Genomic DNA, 17,699 nt, shown 5'->3' with positions numbered 1-17,699 from the left:
TAACTTAGCTCCAATCGATTAATGAGGTAATAAAATGTTTATTGGGAAAGGATTAAAAATATGTGCGTTGGAGGGGATGTCAACTTATATGACAGTGAGGAGTTATGAAGTGAAGTGCATAGCATTCTTGAATGATTATTACCTACTCAAGAATCTTGCCGACAAGGACCTCGGCTCCATTTGGTGGGAGAGTATTTGTCTACAGCTCATGATCTTGACATAGACTTGTGTATTGAGTGGCATGAGTTGAGGTGAAACCATGCTTGGGGCAGGTCAGTAGACATATATAATTGACTCTGAAAATATGCATAGACAAGAGTAGGAAAGTGCTCGACCTGCAATCGAGTTTTACTGCAGTAACTCGAATATCTGTATATTATCTCCAAAACAAGAACTCTGTACAATATAAGCATAATAGTAAAGATGAAACAGCTTGTTATTAATTTATTCTATTATTTTAGCAATGAGAGATGGTGAAACTTCATATAATAACAGTAAATCCTCAATCACTGTTATTTTATGAAAGACTGATCATTTCAGTTGGAGTCAGTCCAAGCCAATATGCCATATATGTTTCAATGCAATGGAAATAATTTTCATAGCATCGTTACATTATATTTAGACATACACAAGCTAATGGAAAATGAATGAATAAGCATCTAGCAATCCAGAAAATGAATGAGTAGAGCTTCTTTATCAATTAATCCTATACTTCTAATTTTCACAAAATCAAACCAAGTGACTGGCTCGAAAGAGAATATCAAATGAAGTTGGAAATTGAAAATAACAGTTCAACCAAGCTGTTGCAAATACAAATCTACAAAATCTTTAATCAAACATAATATATTTGCAGACTATAGTAAGAATATGAACTCTGTGATATCCTACAGATAAGCATGATTCTCTGCTATATGCTTATTTGATATGTTTAGTTGAATTTTTTTCAATAATTATGAACTTCATGGTTAAACAACCTTTATTCCCCGTCAAAAAGACTAGATTCTCTATCTCATGCGTAAAGCTCAGTTGTTCGAATGTTAATCACAAGTTTATAACCCAAGCTTTATTTCCATGTTCAGCTGCTGCTTTGTTCTTATGGAGAAACAATAAGATTTCTAGTGGAGCCACTACAGTCTAGTTCTTCATGAGTTCATTGAATACCACCTGTTTACTCGTCTGTCACATTTTATATTAGGCTTCCAGTCCTGCTTACTCTTAATTTATTCTATGTTTAAGGCTCCTCCTCGCAGCCCTCGAGTTTATCCTTTCATTTCTACATACTGCATATGAGGAGATGAACATCATCCCGTCACCACCACCCAAGTGTCGCCGTTGTCATCTATTTAAGTCCTGTTAAAGTCAAAATTACAAATATGCTCTGGAACGTCATTGTATGTGAAAGAGTGGAGATGGGTAACAGGCGAGGCAACCGGTAAATACAAGTTCCCAACACCACCAAATCAAATTGCGAAAGATGATGAAAATGGGTAGAACAAAACAGGAGAAAAAGAGACTTATCTTTTCTTTTCTTTTTAAATAATGTACAAACAACACAATGACTATTTTATCAGTGACTACAAATGAATTAATACATTATAAAGACATCTGCCTAACATATTTATACTCTTCCTCCCACTATCCTATAAGTCCTCCCACCTCCTCCTAACCTACTCAATTAATCAACAAAAGAATCAAAAGAAAGAAAACAAAATTTACAAAAAGCTTTCAAAGCACAATGTCAATCAAAATGGTTTGTCTACATTTGACATCGAAACTCGAGTCTTGATTGGCTTTAACTTCAAACCCATACTTTCCGGAGAGAGAAGCTCTGGGGAGATGCAAGACGGACTCAGTGGACTCTTTGGACTGTCAGTAAACTGGCAAGGTCTATACATCCCATAACCCATCAAAAAGTATTCCATTGGTATCAACATTGCATGTGGTTGCTCTTCTGTCACCATTGATCCACAAGCCTGGACCTTCAAACATTACCAACTATCATTCATTTTCAACTTTCTTAATTGTTCCATGCAACTATCACAGATTTCTCAAACACATATTTCATTAGCTATATATGAACCCTCTAATTTCATTAGCTACATACCTCAACTAATGCACTATATCTTTTATCCAATTTCGCAATCATGTGGAGAGCCTCTGAATGAAAAGGGGAGCTATCCCCAATGAAAATGAGAGTTCGACATTTAAGCTTCTTCAGGCCATCAGTGATGTCTGGTCTCCTGCAGGTTTGTTAAACAGAATTTGATATTAAGAAACCTAACTTAAAATTATGGAATAGAGAACTACAACAGTACAAGAGATATCAATAAGAATGTGATGTCAACAGGGTGTACCTATTGATGGCTTGAAGATACTGCAAAACATTTGTGCTCTGCCTCTCATCCAACAACTGAAGAAACAAAAAAGTCTAAAGATATTAAAATGTCACCATTAAAGGAAAACATATAAATATATATATAGAGAAGACTCAGGCACTGACTCTTCTGCATGCTTGAACTATATCTGACTCTGGAACTTCAGCTGTACCGCGGACTTCCTGTTATAATTTACAACAATACAAAATTTTCACCACTCATTCAACCTCATAGACAAGAATATACGAGCCAAGAAAATATAAATAAAAAGCTAGGAAAAGAGATCTATAATACCTTGCTGAAGTACCGCTGAAGCAAGAACTCATTAACCAATCCACACATGCCATAGAAATATAGTAAATTTGCCATCACCTGCAGAACACAAGGGATCCTTTCAACAATGGAAAATAAATAAACATATGTAAGGAAGAATAACCAAAACGGTCTGAACAATGAACCTTATTATAAAGCCATTCTGACCAAGAGGGTGCCTTGCATAGAGGAGATACAAGTATCAAACCAAGAACACGTTCCCTATATTTCATCTGCAATGCAATGCTTCAATGAATATAACAGCAGGGAAACCATTCAGCGGAGATTTCTTGCATTATTAATCAAAGAAACTTACAGCAAATAAAGTAAGAATGTAAGCACCAGCAGTCACACCCATGCACATTACTGAGCCAAGTCTGAAATAATAAATTCAATACATCAGAAACTAAGACAAAATCTCACATGGGAATATCTTAGCAAGAAGTATTCGATCCTAAATGAGTCCAGTGCCCTATTTTGTAACCACTACAACCAATAACACAAGCAGCACAAGAATAATCTGTTTTATACCCAAAATAGTTGAGAACCTCAAGGATCTGATCAGCTAAGTCATCAACAGAAGGTGCAGGATCATCTGGACAGATTGGAGCTGCTCCTAACTGCAAGAACTCTTATAAAGAGCCAGAAAGGAAACTCTGTGAATAATAGAGTTCAACAACGGGAAGTAATCTGGTGTCCAAAATAATCTAGTAAAGAATGAAAAAGTTCCAGGAAATTGCACTCAAGTGAAATAATTTACAGACCTCATGCCCAGGAGGACAAATATGGTATATGCAGAAGTTGTGTAGCAACATGGAAGCCGCTTCAGGCCAAAAAAACAAGCCTTGAAAACAAGACATATCTGATAAAGAACAAAAACGCACAAATTAAAAAACGCTATTAGTCAGCAAACCTAAATACAGTAGTTGAGAAAAGCTTCTATGTATTGATTTAACTTCAATCAAATCTAGAGTATAACAAGGCCACAGCGTCTAACTCCATTGCCCTTACGATTTAGAGCTAAATCAGGATAAGTGATTAAAGCTGGCTTGTCTTGGTCTCCATAGATTATAACAGACACTGAACCACGGCCAGTTTGAACATTGTATTCCTGAAAAATTACAGAAAACAAATAACTAACTGACTACAGAAAAATAAAGAAGAAAAATGAGATAAACATAAGTAAAGATAAGTTTCAAACAGATCAACTACCATTGTATTTCTAATCACTTGACCATTTGTTCAGCAAGAATAGCTTTTAGAAATAAAGACCAATCATTTGTCTTGTATACATCCTCTAAAGAAAGGAGAGCCACAAGTTTATCCAGATAAAATTATTCCCCAAAAGAGCTTCCAATGTGCACTTTCCCCTTTTGGGCAAACCCAAACTAATTCCATACATCATATTAACATAACTTTGCAAAAATTTTTATGAAACAAATAATAAGTGGTTCTTGGTATCAATGATTGTCTTCTTTAAAAAGGATGTCAGTTTAAAAGGAAAGCATGGAATCTCTGGCATTAAAAGAAAACATTGACTTTATCTGATATAACCAATAAAGAAACGAACGAAAGATAAGTAACAGCAAGAAATGATAATATAATAAAACAGAAATAAGACGCATGGCAAAGTTTCCTTCCAAGGACTGCAAAACACGTTGAATAAACCAAAGAAATGGATTCACTTAAGATCCAGAGCCTTCCGCCGCTAATAACATGATACAACAAGGAAAGAATATGCTCAATATAGAAACAAGAGGATAACAAAAGACCATCAAATTATCAAAACAAGACTCTAAATGAAGAAAAAGGCCTAAAAGCAAGATGCAGCAGCGCAAACTATTCATAGTAAACAACAATGTCACAAAATTCAGAAGATGGCATACGAAGTAACTTATAGATTACAACTAACATAAACATTTCTATCTGAATAAAAGAACGAATGTAAGGATCTGATAATAACAATTGGAAAACATACAAATCCCCAAAATTAAATCCAGAAAAACCTGAATCAATGAAAAGAAGAAGAAGTTGTATGACTTTTAATATTCCAGAAACAAAACGAAGAGGACTGCTTAATCACACAATCTTAAATCGTTAATAAAGGAAACAGTTTCAGAAGAAAAATAATTTAAAAAAAGAAAAAGAACTTACCTTGCCACCAAGACAGATCTTCTCCATGTTAACTGAAACAAATTCATTCGACTCTCCCATGGCCGCGGCTCTTTGTTTGTCTGGTGTGTGAAAGGCCTCCCGCAATGGCCTAACTTTATCTCTCTCACTCGCCTTTTTTTGGGTTTTTCTTCTCTCTCCCTCCCTCTGCCTATGAAGCCTTTAGTGGATTATATACCAAGAGATTTTCTCTCTCTTTGGAGTTTTCCTCTTAACAGCAAAATTAACCTCCACCGACGCTTTTTATGACTTTTCCTAAACTAACCGGTTTTAACTTCAACTTGTCGTCTCGTTGCCGTTACTTTTTTTACATTCTTATTATGACTTCTGATTCTTCCACCTAACGCCGTTTATCCTTGCAACGGTAGCATTTCTGGCCGCATTAATGAAGTCATCAACGGCAGGTTCGGCCCGTATGACTATTCTATACTTTGTTTACTTTGAACTAATAAGGACTTACTAGTCAATTTATATATTTTAATTTTTAAAAATTTAAAAATTTATTTATTATTCAAATTTCATTAAAATTTTATATTAAAAGTAAAATCGTTATTTTATTAGTAATATTTAAAAAATTATAATTTTGTCTTATTTCGTTTTTCAAATTTTAAAAATTAATAACTTCACATTTGTTTAAATATTTTCAATTTTGAAAAATGACTATTTATCTTCATATCTAAGTGTTTTTTTTTTCTCTACTCTGTAGTCACCATTTCGTCACTAACACTTCCTCTTCCCATCTTTGTTGTCGAAATCGTTTGGATAACTAATGTAGGAGGCCATCTGATGAAGAGTCTCTTCATTACATAGGCTTCCAAGGCAATTGGCCAAATAATTCCAACAATGAGGGTGAGAAGTGGAAGTTGTTGATAAAATGATAGCCAGAGAGAGAAGAAGAAAAAAACCTAAGTGTTTTGGGGGGGAGAGGGGGTTGGAGAATAATCACTTTTCAAAATTAAAAAATGTTTTGGTATATAAAGGTATTAGTTTTCAAAACCTAAAAAAGGAAATAAGACAAAATTATAATTTTTTTAATATTATTGATAAAATAACAGTTTTACTCTTAATTCTAACAAAAAATTTTAACAAATTTTAGGTAATGAATAGGTGTTTAGGTTTTTTAAAATTGAAGAGTATGAGTTTGAGATTTTATTATACCTTGGGTGGGAATAAGTCTTTTTGGCCTAAAGAAATTATGCATAATTTTTAATATTAATTTATGAGGAGTGAATCACGTTTCCAACCCTTAATTAACAGAAATAATATTTTCTATCCGAAATTAAACATAAATAATATTTTTTCACCTAAAATTCAACTAGGTAAATGAAACAACAATATTAAGGAGTAAAATTACTACTTTATCTTTATAATTTTATTTTTTAAAATTATCATATAACCAGAAATTAACAAAAATTAAAATAATATTTCAAATATCCAAATGATATAAAAAAATCTCCTATTTCCTTTTTCATTTATTATATCATTCTTATAGATAAAGATATCTTTATTGTATAATAATATATTAGGAATAAATTATAATTTTTTAAAATATTGGGAGCCTTTATGAAAATTTTTAAGGGGTTATTTAAAATTTACAAATAGTTTGGAGGTTTTATGAAAATTTTTGAAATATTAGTTTATCTTATAACAGTTTTAAAAATGATAATTATACCCTTAAAAATTTGAATAAAATATAACAAAGTTTTTACTGGTTAAACTATATCATTTAAAACATTTATGTACGATAAAAATTGTTATATTTTTATTTTTAAAATTAATAAAAATAAATACTATTTAACTCTTAATTATTAATTTTTTAATAGGGGTTAAATTAAAATAAAAAAAATATTATTTATAATAATCAAGAGTGAAAAAGAGCTTTTAAACTAAACTTTCGGCGCAAAAATTGTCATTTGTCCTATTTTGAAAAGATGAATTACTTGAAAATTGAAATAAAATAAATAGCGAATTGATAGTGACGTGTGCAACGCTGATTGGACGAGGGTAGAAGTCACATTCGGTGTAGTTTGCGTGCCGTTCATTTGACTCAATTCATTAATCATGCAGCCGTCTTAATCATGTGTTCGTGCATCCTCTTCGTTCATCTGTATTTGGACAATTATTTTTAAACAAATTTCCATTCTTAATTGTAATCAGCATCCCGTCATATTTTTTAATTAAATAATTAGCAGAGTTTATAAATAAATAAAATACCCAATAATTAATAATTAAATTGTCACTTTTGGCTACCAACTTTGATTTGTATACGCCCTCCCCCCCCCCCCCCCCCCCCCCCCCCCTTCTTCCTTATATGTTTCCTTATTTTTAATCAAACAGTAATCATATGATTTGAATAATTAATGATTTACAAGTTTTACTTCAATCATTATAATAAAAATGGTTAATTTTTATCTATTTATTTAATGTCTCAATTAATCTGAGATAAAAACAAAAATACTGGAAATATTAAATCCCAGTATGGAAATTGATAGGAAACCGTTTCACATGGCTGGGCAGGAATTGATATTGCAGATCCCAAGTGCATGAATGTGTTTATAAATTTTTTGCACGGCAATTTTATTAATTAAAGAGTTTCCTTGCATGTGAAAAAAAATGGTCTTCGAATTTCTTTTGAAGCAATATATATTATAAAAATTGATTATTTTCCAATTAAAGTTTTAGTTTAATTTTAAAAAATATACTCATGACAGTGTAAAAACTAAACATTTATTCATATGTTAATTATTATTAAAATTTTTTGATAGAGATAAATGTTAAATTGTTATTTCATTAATAATATTAAAAAATATATATAATTCATTATATTATCCTTCATAAGTTTTAAAAACTAATAATTTCACTCTTACTTAAAATTTTTTAACTTTTAAAAATAATATTCTCCCCCCCTTGCCCTGCCCCAAAAAGACCTAGGGTTTATTTTATTTCCTTCTCCAACCACTGGCAACGACACCTTTAATCCTCTAATCTCCTAGCGTGATTGTTCTAAAGTCAACAAAGACATGTCAATTCTAAAAGAATCTTGTTAGAGAGAGTTAGGATATAAGAAGGTTGAAGGTGTCGTCATCGGTGAGTAAAGAGAGGAAGGAAATAAATCTTAAGTTTGGGAAGAGAAAGAATGTTACTTTTCAAACTTTTAGAATGAAGGTGAAGTGTTAATTTTTAAAATCTAAGGAAAAAATAATATAAATTTTTAGGGTTTTAGAATTTAGTAGTAAAATTATAATTTTATTATTATCTTTAACTTAAAATTTTAACAACAGTTAATTCATAGATAAATATTTGAATTTTTGAATTATCACGGATATGTTTTTAATATTCTAACTGAAAATTTTAATAATAATTAACATCTAGATAAATGTTTAAAATTTTGAAATTCTATTAATATACTTTTAAAATTAGATTAAAATTTGAGTAAAAAATAGTCGTTTGACCTATTAAAAAAAAAAATGTAAATGAAAGGGAGTCTTGTGAAATCACCCAAGGTCCATGAGAAGAGCTTCATACTTTTTTTTATACATAAATATTAAAATGGTCCTTATCTTTTGTACAAAGGGTTTTTCGCCGAGTGTCCAGTTGGTTGTTTTACTCTTTGCTCAAGGACAAAGTTTCAACGAAAGAATAGAGTTGTTGATCGGAACATTCGGTGGTTGATAGTAGGTTTTATTAAACCAACCTGTTGCTTTCCCCCTTATAATAAACACTCAACTGTTGGTAAATTATGTTTCAAAGTTAAGAAATCTTAATTATTATTTACAATGTCACATTGATTTTAGGTCATTGGAATTGTTTATGAATCATACTTTAAAAGTTTATACTTAAATAGTATAAACTTTCACACGTGAAAAGTCAAAATACGAATCACTTGAGACTAATTAACAATATATCACAACAAAATACATCTGATTTATCCGATGCACTGGCTATGAGTCTGATTACTGCATTTTGGGATTTACTTATCCGGAGAAATCACATGGGCTCCCAATCCATAAAAGAAAAACTTTTTTTTTTTTTTTCAAATTGTGGTGCCCATGCCAAGGCATTCTCCTTTTCCAATAATCAAGGTATCAAATACACGTACAACAAACAAATAAGTCTAACATAAGACTCATCAAACAATGAAATATAACAGTGCCTCAGGGTTGCATTATGTGCCATTTGAAGCTTTGGAAAGTTAACTTAAGCTGAGTACTATCTCTAAATTACACAAAAATATCACAGTATGGTCTATGTGAAGTTGCACTTGAAGCATTTTATCAGCTTCCCATTGACATCTCTAGTGGCCTTTCGGGGTTTCCATTTCTCTCTCAAAAGACAACTTTTACATATTCATCAAAAATTGCTTGGAAAATCCATCAGATAGCAGCATGAGAAAGTCACAAAAATCTCAGGCTGCCAAGGAAAATGCAATCGTCATGATTAATCAATATGAATTTATTGTTCATCTGTTTCCATATCTTCATCAGAACTTGGTTCATCCACTTCACTACCACTATTCAAGCTTTCATTGCTGACAGATGAGTTCCTCTCTATAGTTGAACCAAAGTTCTCCGAGAGGTCAAATTTGAGATATTTAATCTTTTTCATCTTGCCAGTGATTCCCTTCTCTTTCCGTTTTGTCACTCCATTTTTGGTCATCTTCATTGAGTGAGCAGCAGCTACAAATGCTGCACTCATGGATTTGTTCAGCTTTTTCTGTTCTTCATCACCGTCTTCCACTTCACCCTTATTATCAATGTAAAAGAGAATATCAGAGTCTGCATGTTTCCTTTCCATCTTTGATGGCTGAGGCTTATAGTCGTGTTTGGAATTATCAACAACTAGTTTGGCACGAGTCTTTAAGGTTCTATCATCAAATACTCTTATCCCTTGATTATCAAGACCCAGCAGCCACTCTGGAGAATAAAACCAAAGTAGAGTTTAATACTGGAGAAAATGTTAGTCACAGCCTACAAGGTACAGAAGCAGAAGAACTGCTATGGATGCAGGATGGCAGAGCAAACTTACCTAATAGAGTTTTAGGTGAAGATCCGAATGATCTACTAGGCTTTTCATCCATGCCAATCTGTGATGTGATCCATTTGATAATTTGAGCAGGTAATTTGGAACTAGAGAAGGCACTTGCATAAGATATAGCTCTTTTCTGATCTCCATTTTCCCTGCAGCATCCTTACGAGTTAAAACTTGGGCTTTGCCAAAATCATGAACTGAAAAAACATTCATATATACGTACCTTAAAGACTCTATGGCTTCCTGGGTAACAATCAATCTTGCCATGGCAAGTCTTTTCATTTGTTCAGTTGGAAGATGCACTGCTCTCTCAGGATTGAGGAAACAATACTCCACTAATATAATAGCATCATACAGAACTTTCCTTAGCAATACTTCATCTTCAGAACTCTGCTGAGCAATATTCCAAAGGGTATTGTTATTTTTAAGATGCCAAATAACTATTTCCATACAAATGCTTCACATGAGGTAAATATTGGATTCATAAACACTGTGTTAGCTCAATGGTTTAAGTAAATACATCACAAACAAGTAATCACTTTATCAGTTCAGATACTCAAAAAGCCTATGAAATATTGGATTCATAAACACTCTGTTAGCTCAATGGTTTAAGTAAATACATCACAAACAAGTAATTACTTTATCAGTTTAGATACTCAAAAAGCCTATGAAAGAACAAACAAACAATTTGGCGATTAGGCCCCAACATATAGATATTTCAGGGCAGAGTACAATCTCCAGAAACTAACTTCTAACCATTTATTGACAGATCATATAGTATATTAACAATTCATACAAGAAAACTGCCGAGCCACAATACAGTATTATGTCCAAAAGCATAATGTTTCATAATCCATCCTTTGAAAAACAAATGAGCACAGACAATAATATGAACACAAATTTTCATTCCAAATTTTTGGAGAAATTCATCTATTTTCATGTTGAATCCATACATCAATCATCAGATTCTTTCATTGTCCAACATCACGGCTTCTAACATCACTTCCATCACCAGCACCAATGTTGTTACTGATTGAAAGCCATTTATTAAAATTTAACTTCTCCAAAATCACACAGGCACACTTAAAAAATTATATATCTTGGAATGCAATCTAGGCTGTTCCTTTGTAAAATTACATGCAAGTAGCAAAGATACACACATCCCTTGCTAGAGAAACGAGAATTACAAAGTTCAGGGACATACTAGCAGACTAAAAATGAGACATTAATAACAATAATTTTAAGAAATTGGACAAACTAACCAATAGAGAAGTCACAGGCAAAGTCGGCTCCAACAGCATTCTCACAAGGGTCTCTGTACAGCACAAGATCAATCAGAACACAGATCATAATAGATCCAATTTCACACTAAAAAGATACAAGACGTTAATTTTTCTCAGAAACTTAGTTGAACGGCTTGTTCAACAACACTAACATATAAAATTATAAACTATGAAAATAAAAAATCATCATCCAAATAGCAAATACTCCAAAATTAAAGGTTTTAAAAAGAAGAAGAAGAAAATTAACACTGACCAAAGAAGTAAGCATTTTGAAACCCAGTTATGGAACCCACAACCCAACTCTTCAAATCTTCCTCCGACTGTGCTCCCGCAATCCCCATCCCAAAACTCAAGCACAATTTTAACAAAAACATCTCAAAAATAACCACCCCAGCCAAGTGATTCACGTCACACACTCCTTCACTAACCTCCCTCGAAATCTCAGCACTCACAAGCGGTAAAATAGACTCTAAACTCTGATTTTCGCTCATCCACAAACTTGCCAAAATTTTAAATGGCACAATTAAATTATCACTTTGCTCTACCAAATTCTGGCTACAGCACACACTTATAAACTCAAGAATCACATTAACCAATGACCTGATCTCTCTAATCAGTTTCTTCTCTCTCTTTGAAGACAGGTCTCTTCTTTTCGACTCAACAACCACTTTGTGCAACTCAAAAACAACCGGAGCTAGCAATGCGATACCTTTCAAAGAACTACAAGCACTGGAGCAAACTGATATCAATTCAAACATCTCTTTTGTGACAGATAATCGATTCAAAGGTTCGTCATTTGTGAAATTACGGCTACGAACGGTCAAAATAGTGTAGACCCAGATGGACTCCAGAGGTGGGTCAATCTTTGCTTGCATTAATCGATAGAATACGTTGATGAAAGGACTAAAATTTGAGGTTCCCTTTTGAGTCTCAGCTACAAGGTCTTGCATTGATCGGGCTAGCGTGAGATTATAGTTTTCGCCGATCAAAAGATCGTGCTTTTGTTGGTTTGTAGGTTCTATAACAGTCGAAGACATGTCGTTTGCTGAAAATCGCTGGTTTTGGATGATTTAGTGGAGGAATCTGTAAAGAGAAAAGACGCCAGACTAAAACTAAACCCTAAATTTTGAAGAATTGAATCGAGAGTCAACAACGTATTTTAGGGTTTTGGGGTTTGGTACAGTCAGCGTAACAGTTTTGCTGCGTAAGCATTACACGTAGGACTGTCTAGACTCAAGAACCATTACATCACGCTTCGCGAGACTCTAGGCATGATTTCAGTACAATTTGATAGGTTTTTGGGCCAAAGGATAATTTTCCACCCAAACTAAGCGGATTTCTAAAGTTGCTTTATGTTATCTTTAAAAATCCCATTAACTTATTTATAAATAATTAAATTTAATAATTTAAAAGTAAAATTATTATTTTATTTGATTTTTCTCTTTGAAATCCTAAAAACAAAATTTTTTTCAACCCAAATTTTTAAAAATAACATTTTTAATCCTAAGGCTTTTAAACTTTTAGATTAAATTTTTTAATGATAACCAACGATCTCCAAGTGATATCTATTCCTCTTTAATGTCTCCTCTTTCTGATCGTGCGACGTTTCCTCCTCCTCGGAGTCATCATTGATGAACACGACTTGTTTAGAGACAAAGACGAGTTGTCTTCATCGACAATGATATCAAGGAGGAGGAGACGCTGCAAAGTTGAAAGGAGGATACGTCAAAGAGGAATAGATGTCGCCTAGAAATCGTCGGTCGTCGTCGAAAAATCCAATTTGAAAATTTGGAAACCTTATAAAAGAAATGTTGTTTTTGAAAAATTGGGTTGGGAAAAAATTATTAGTTTTTAAGGTTTAAGGAGAAAATTGTTATAACTAACCGAATCAGTTAATTTTAATTATCTATAGATAAATAAATAGGATTTTCAAAATTAACAAGTGAAAACTTAAGAAATCAGCATATTTGAGCCAGTTTTTTTACCAAATTTATAAAATAATTTAAAAAATTTTTAATTAAATTATTTTAAATTTTAAGTCAAATCAAACTTCAAAAAATACAATTTTAATTTGAATTATAATTTAAACCAATTAAAATCACTTATTTTTATTTATATATTATTTAATATAAATCAATAAAATAAATCTAAAATATATATAAAAAAATTTATTAAATATAATTATATACAACAAAAAAAAACGATTTATAATTTAATTTCAGTTTAAAAATCGTCCCAATCGTATTATTGAGCCAAACCAAATTATCTCATATTTTGTTTTGTTTTTTAATTTTTTTTATTTGCCTTGCACAGTTCCAATACGTGTTGTCTTGCTCCCTATTGGTTGGAAAAGGTGGACGGAACTGAGGAGCATCTACACCAACCAATCAGAACCTGGGAAACACGTAATGAAATTAGTCTCCTTTTAGCTCTTCCTATTAATGTTTGGTATATAAACGCTTGTGTCCTTCAAATTCCAGAGATCACAGTGAGAGTGATGGCAAAGACTCAGGCTGTATTGCTTCTTATAGCAACGATATTTCTGTTGTCATCATTGATACCCGTCTCTTATTGCGCAAAGAAACCGGTTGCAGTGGCCAGAAAAGAAGACATACCCTTCATCAAATGCCAAGTATGTGAAAAACTGGCATACCAGTTGTACCAGCAAGTACAAAAGAAGCAGGCCCAGATCTCTCCCAAGAAGGTAATTTTATCTTCTTTTTGTCTCTTAACTTTATTGTGATAACGGGTTAATGAATTTTGATCTGGGGTTTTAGGTTTCGGAGTTTCAAATAATTGAGATTACGGAGAATGTTTGTAATTTGAAGAAGGAGGAAGCTGATTGGATTTTGCGGATTGATATTGTCGAAAAGGGAAGTAAGTTGGAGGTAAGAGACTTTGTATTTTGGTTTCTTTTACATTTTAGATTGCTTGTTGGATTTATTGGATTTTTGATGGCATGTTCATGGATCAGAATAAGGGAGAGTCTGATTTCAATGGATGGGTGTTTCTATTTTATATTATTTTTTGAAACTACAGTAGTAATAAACCAACATCATTTTCCTTGTTCAACACATGACCTGCTCACTTAAAAGTTTTATCTATTTTCAGCTGGTTGATCAGGATGCTGAGGGGCAATGCAACTCAGAATGCAAAACAATCGAGAAGGCTTGTCAGGAGGTGAATTCAGTTGCTCAATTGTACAATATTCTTTTGCTACTAATTAGTCTAGTTGCTTGATCCATAAAGTTTATATTTGAGTGTATCTTGTGCCCAAAAGTTGAACCATATGTGTTTAACATCATTTATAAATCCAGCTTTTGGATTGAATGGCTACTTAAAATTTCCATGTAAGATTGTCCCAATGCAAGAGTTGTCACTACAAAATTGCTTTGTTTTAAGCTTTTTCAACTTTGGACAATCCTTAATGCTAGTATGTATAATCGGATCAATACTTGGGGATTTTGTAGGTCATGGGGTATTCTGATACTGACGTTGCTGAATATGTCTACACATCCAAGCCTGACATTGAATCATTAGTGAATTTTCTATGTAAAGACCTTACTAAAGCATGCAGCAGAAAGCCACCGCCAGTTCCCAAGGTAAATGCTTTCTTTATCTATCAATTGTGATTAGGTCTTTATGTGTACTTTTTTCATTTCATATGTTCCCACTCATTATTCTAACATATGGGACGAAGTGAGAAGGCTATCTATTTTCTTCTTATTCTTTTTCTTCACAAGAGTTGACATAGCACATTTTAGCTTTTGCAACAATATTTACATATTCTATCAATGTTCACCCGGGTGTTTTAGTTTCTTGTTGTGAATATAACTAAATTTTTGCACCATCAGAATGAACTAAAACCATTCTTTGCTGGTGGCACTCCCCTGTGATAGGTACTAGCAAAATCCAACCAAACACAAAGTTTTTTGTCCCAAATCACACACACAACAATTCACACAGCCCAGCAAAGCAACCAGTTGTTAACTCAAGCAAAACAAGTGATTAACAAGATGAAGCAAAAACTGATGTTGCAATATAAGTTGTTTTTACAAGAATAACAATTCACTCCTCTGTATGCACATAAGAAAACAAACAAACACTTCGCACTTTCACCCATTCAACAGGCCAAATCTCTCCCTGAAGTTTTTTGCTTTCAAGAGGCTAGGTAGTCTCCCTAACTTGGCTGAAGCTGCCCTCAAAATTTCTGGGAAAATATCCTCTCCCCTGCATTCCCTTTTTTCTTTCCTTCTCTTTCTTTTATAACACTGCTGCCTTTGTCACCTACTTTCCTAAACATTACAGGTGTGCCCTTCTTTTGGATGTTTGCCACTTCATCAACAGGCCAAGTTCTACACTCAGCCTGACCTTTCTTCCTGTTGTCGTTAGTATATGGGTGCCTAACATCCTGCTACTTAAGATTTTTATTCAAAGCCCTGCATTTGGCTTGTTAGCTGATTTCTAAATTATCTGCTTTCTATTCTTTTTACTTTGTGTTGTTTCTCCTGGTTAACCAATCTAGGAAATAGGGGAAAGTTTAGCTATTAATATGAGAAAGGCGAATACATACCTTAGCTGTTGGGAATCTTATTGAGACAATGTTTGTCGCGTCAGAACTTTTTTTTTGGGTAAGTTTGCTTCACAACTTTGTTAACTACTTTATTTTCAAAAACCTTAAACCATTAGACTTTACAGTGTCAAGCTGTTTTTTGTAAATAGTTTATCATTCATCCCGAAGTAATCTTTTCTAATGCAGCATCATTGATTCTGAATGTTGTATTTTTTGTTTGTTTTTTCACTTTAAACTGCTGTGAGCAAAATATTAGTATATTGTGTCTTTGATTGCTATGAATATCTATTCTTGTAATTTTTTCCCTTTGGGATGATAGTTAATCTGATTTTTCTTTAAATATATGTGTCTACCCTTTTCTTTTTTTATTTAATAGTTGTCCCGTGTCTCTTGCCTTAAAATAACCAGCATCAAAAGTACTGAGGCGAGTCCATAAATTCGCAACAAGACCAATGAAATTTCTTACTGTGCTTGACTATAGATGATTCTGATGAGATGCTTTGCTTTATACATTTGATAAGAGAAGTAAATAATTCAAGTCACTAGTTTGTGTGTCTCAGGATAGGATACCAGGAGAACCTTTTGTGCCGAAACCTGCTAAAGAGGCTGAAATGGAAAGGATTATGAAGTCCATGGAGGTACACATCCTACTGATAGTTTTCAATATATTTGTCAGTACAATTTATACTGAATTCTGGTCTATTTTTTGTGTTTTAAACATGCTTCAGGGCATGCCAGGAGCACCTGGAATGAAAATGTACTCAAGAGAAGATTTGATGAACATGAATAATTTTGGCAATGAAGATGCCGATGATGATGAAGATGAAGATGATGATGGCTTCCCCTCAAATTTGGTACCAACAAAACTTCTTATCATCACAGATAAATTTAGTTTTTTCTCAATAAAAATTTTCATTGTTTCACTAACTATTTCAAATTCAACTGAAACAGGGCAAAGTTTTGAGAGAGAAAGGAAGTAAAAACATCGGCTGGAAAGAAAGGATCAGCAATGGAATAAAAAACACTAGGGAGGTACTAAAGAGGCATGCCAACAAGTACTCGAACCAGATTCGACAGTGGTGGAGAAGAACCAAAGCGGAGAAATCAAAAGGTGGCAAGGCTGAATTATAGGAAAGCCAAGAATTGGCTTTTCTGGGTAATTTCATTTTGGGTGTATTATTATGGTTTTTCTTTAGTTTAGAGAAAAGTTTTGACTGTTGACAACTTTGTTAATTTCATGATAATACTGTAAGTTGTTTTCCTCAATTCTACCATGTTTGCCTTCTTTTCTTAAATATTAATTGGCCAAAAGACTTATTTCATGTGGGGTTTAGTCTATTTTTTAACTTTTATCTGTAAAGTTCTTAATTAGTAATATTAAAAAATATGAAAGTTATTATCATTTTTCTCCTTTAGTTTTAAAAACTAACAATTTCTCCTTAAGATTAAGTTTCAAAAACTTATATTTTCCCCTTTAAGGTTTAAATTTCTCCAGCGATTTTTAGGCAAACAACAGTCTCTCTCTCTCTCTCTCTCTCTGTTGAGAACTTTCTCTCTCAATGAACGACGATAAAGGATTTGTTAAATTAAACAAAATCTTTGTTTAGACGATGAAATTTTTACCTATACGAATTGTCTTCATTTGAATGATTAATCGTTGTCTAAACAAAGATAAAGACAATTCTTTTGAAAATCGTCTTGGTCTGGATAATTAATCATTGTCTAGATAAAGACAAATATAATCTATCCGAATTCAATGAATTTTTCATCATCGTCTATCAAGATAGAGTGTTAAAAGGAGAGAAAACACTAAAGGGAGACACATTGATGAGAGGGGGAGAGAGACTGTCATTCGTTGAAAAATCGTTAAAGAAATTTGAAACCCTTTAGGAGAAAATACAACTTTTCAAAACTTAATTATAAGAAAATTATTAATTTTCTAAATTAAGAGAGAAA

At 32.8% G+C, this 17,699-nt stretch overlaps 3 protein-coding genes across 5 annotated transcripts; 1 reads left to right on the top strand and 2 right to left on the bottom strand.

Annotated features, from left to right (window-relative positions):
- Positions 1-1,507: 1,507 nt before the first annotated feature.
- On the bottom strand, positions 1,508-5,003 carry LOC123206856 (protein NDL1-like). Of its 2 annotated transcripts, XM_044624117.1 has the most exons (11): positions 4,842-5,003; positions 3,699-3,798; positions 3,452-3,549; positions 3,219-3,307; positions 3,004-3,064; positions 2,834-2,920; positions 2,670-2,747; positions 2,501-2,557; positions 2,355-2,410; positions 2,105-2,240; positions 1,508-1,979 (listed from the first exon to the last, which is right to left on the bottom strand). In XM_044624117.1, the coding sequence occupies exons 1-11, from the start codon at positions 4,899-4,901 to the stop codon at positions 1,743-1,745; spliced, it is 1,059 nt and encodes a 352-aa protein (XP_044480052.1). In that variant the 5' UTR covers positions 4,902-5,003; the 3' UTR covers positions 1,508-1,742. The 2 variants fall into 2 exon arrangements, with proteins under 2 accessions (XP_044480052.1, XP_044480053.1); XM_044624118.1 differs by lacking the exon at positions 4,842-5,003 and having other exon boundaries at positions 3,644-3,759.
- Positions 5,004-8,968: 3,965 nt separating this feature from the next.
- LOC123206859 lies at positions 8,969-12,374 on the bottom strand. Of its 2 annotated transcripts, none has more exons than XM_044624121.1 (5): positions 11,424-12,374; positions 11,150-11,202; positions 10,111-10,280; positions 9,885-10,036; positions 8,969-9,772 (listed from the first exon to the last, which is right to left on the bottom strand). In XM_044624121.1, exons 1-5 carry the CDS (start codon positions 12,205-12,207, stop codon positions 9,312-9,314), a joined length of 1,620 nt encoding a protein of 539 aa, XP_044480056.1. In that variant the 5' UTR covers positions 12,208-12,374; the 3' UTR covers positions 8,969-9,311. The 2 variants fall into 2 exon arrangements, with proteins under 2 accessions (XP_044480056.1, XP_044480057.1); XM_044624122.1 differs by having other exon boundaries at positions 10,111-10,277; positions 11,424-12,371.
- A 1,147-nt stretch (positions 12,375-13,521) lies between these two features.
- Positions 13,522-17,065, top strand: LOC123206875. Its single transcript, XM_044624145.1, has 7 exons — positions 13,522-13,874; positions 13,948-14,058; positions 14,282-14,350; positions 14,641-14,772; positions 16,304-16,381; positions 16,472-16,597; positions 16,695-17,065. Exons 1-7 carry the CDS (start codon positions 13,668-13,670, stop codon positions 16,872-16,874), a joined length of 903 nt encoding a protein of 300 aa, XP_044480080.1. The 5' UTR covers positions 13,522-13,667; the 3' UTR covers positions 16,875-17,065.
- The last annotated feature ends 634 nt before the right edge of the window (positions 17,066-17,699 follow it).

Source organism: Mangifera indica, unplaced genomic scaffold, assembly GCF_011075055.1.
Source record: "Mangifera indica cultivar Alphonso unplaced genomic scaffold, CATAS_Mindica_2.1 Un_0052, whole genome shotgun sequence".
Taxonomy (NCBI): domain Eukaryota; kingdom Viridiplantae; phylum Streptophyta; class Magnoliopsida; order Sapindales; family Anacardiaceae; genus Mangifera; species Mangifera indica.
This window is presented reverse-complemented; position numbering and strand designations above follow the sequence as displayed.

Bases quoted from the DNA above. Each gene is read 5' to 3' on its own strand.
- LOC123206856 (XM_044624117.1), bottom strand. From the start codon at position 4,901: ATGGGAGAGTCGAATGAATTTGTTTCAGTTAACATGGAGAAGATCTGT. The intron at 2,921-3,003 runs GTAAGTTTCTTT...ATTGCATTGCAG, and splicing joins ACATTCTTACTTTATTTGCT to ATGAAATATAGGGAACGTGT. The intron at 1,980-2,104 runs GTATGTAGCTAA...TAATGTTTGAAG, and splicing joins GATATAGTGCATTAGTTGAG to GTCCAGGCTTGTGGATCAAT.
- LOC123206859 (XM_044624121.1), bottom strand. From the start codon at position 12,207: ATGTCTTCGACTGTTATAGAACCTACAAACCAACAAAAGCACGATCTT. The intron at 10,281-11,149 runs GTTAGTTTGTCC...AATATTGCTCAG, and splicing joins TGCCTGTGACTTCTCTATTG to CAGAGTTCTGAAGATGAAGT. The intron at 10,037-10,110 runs GTACGTATATAT...AGGATGCTGCAG, and splicing joins GAAGCCATAGAGTCTTTAAG to GGAAAATGGAGATCAGAAAA.
- LOC123206875 (XM_044624145.1), top strand. From the start codon at position 13,668: ATGGCAAAGACTCAGGCTGTATTGCTTCTTATAGCAACGATATTTCTG. The intron at 13,875-13,947 runs GTAATTTTATCT...CTGGGGTTTTAG, and splicing joins CCCAGATCTCTCCCAAGAAG to GTTTCGGAGTTTCAAATAAT. The intron at 14,773-16,303 runs GTAAATGCTTTC...TGTGTGTCTCAG, and splicing joins AGCCACCGCCAGTTCCCAAG to GATAGGATACCAGGAGAACC.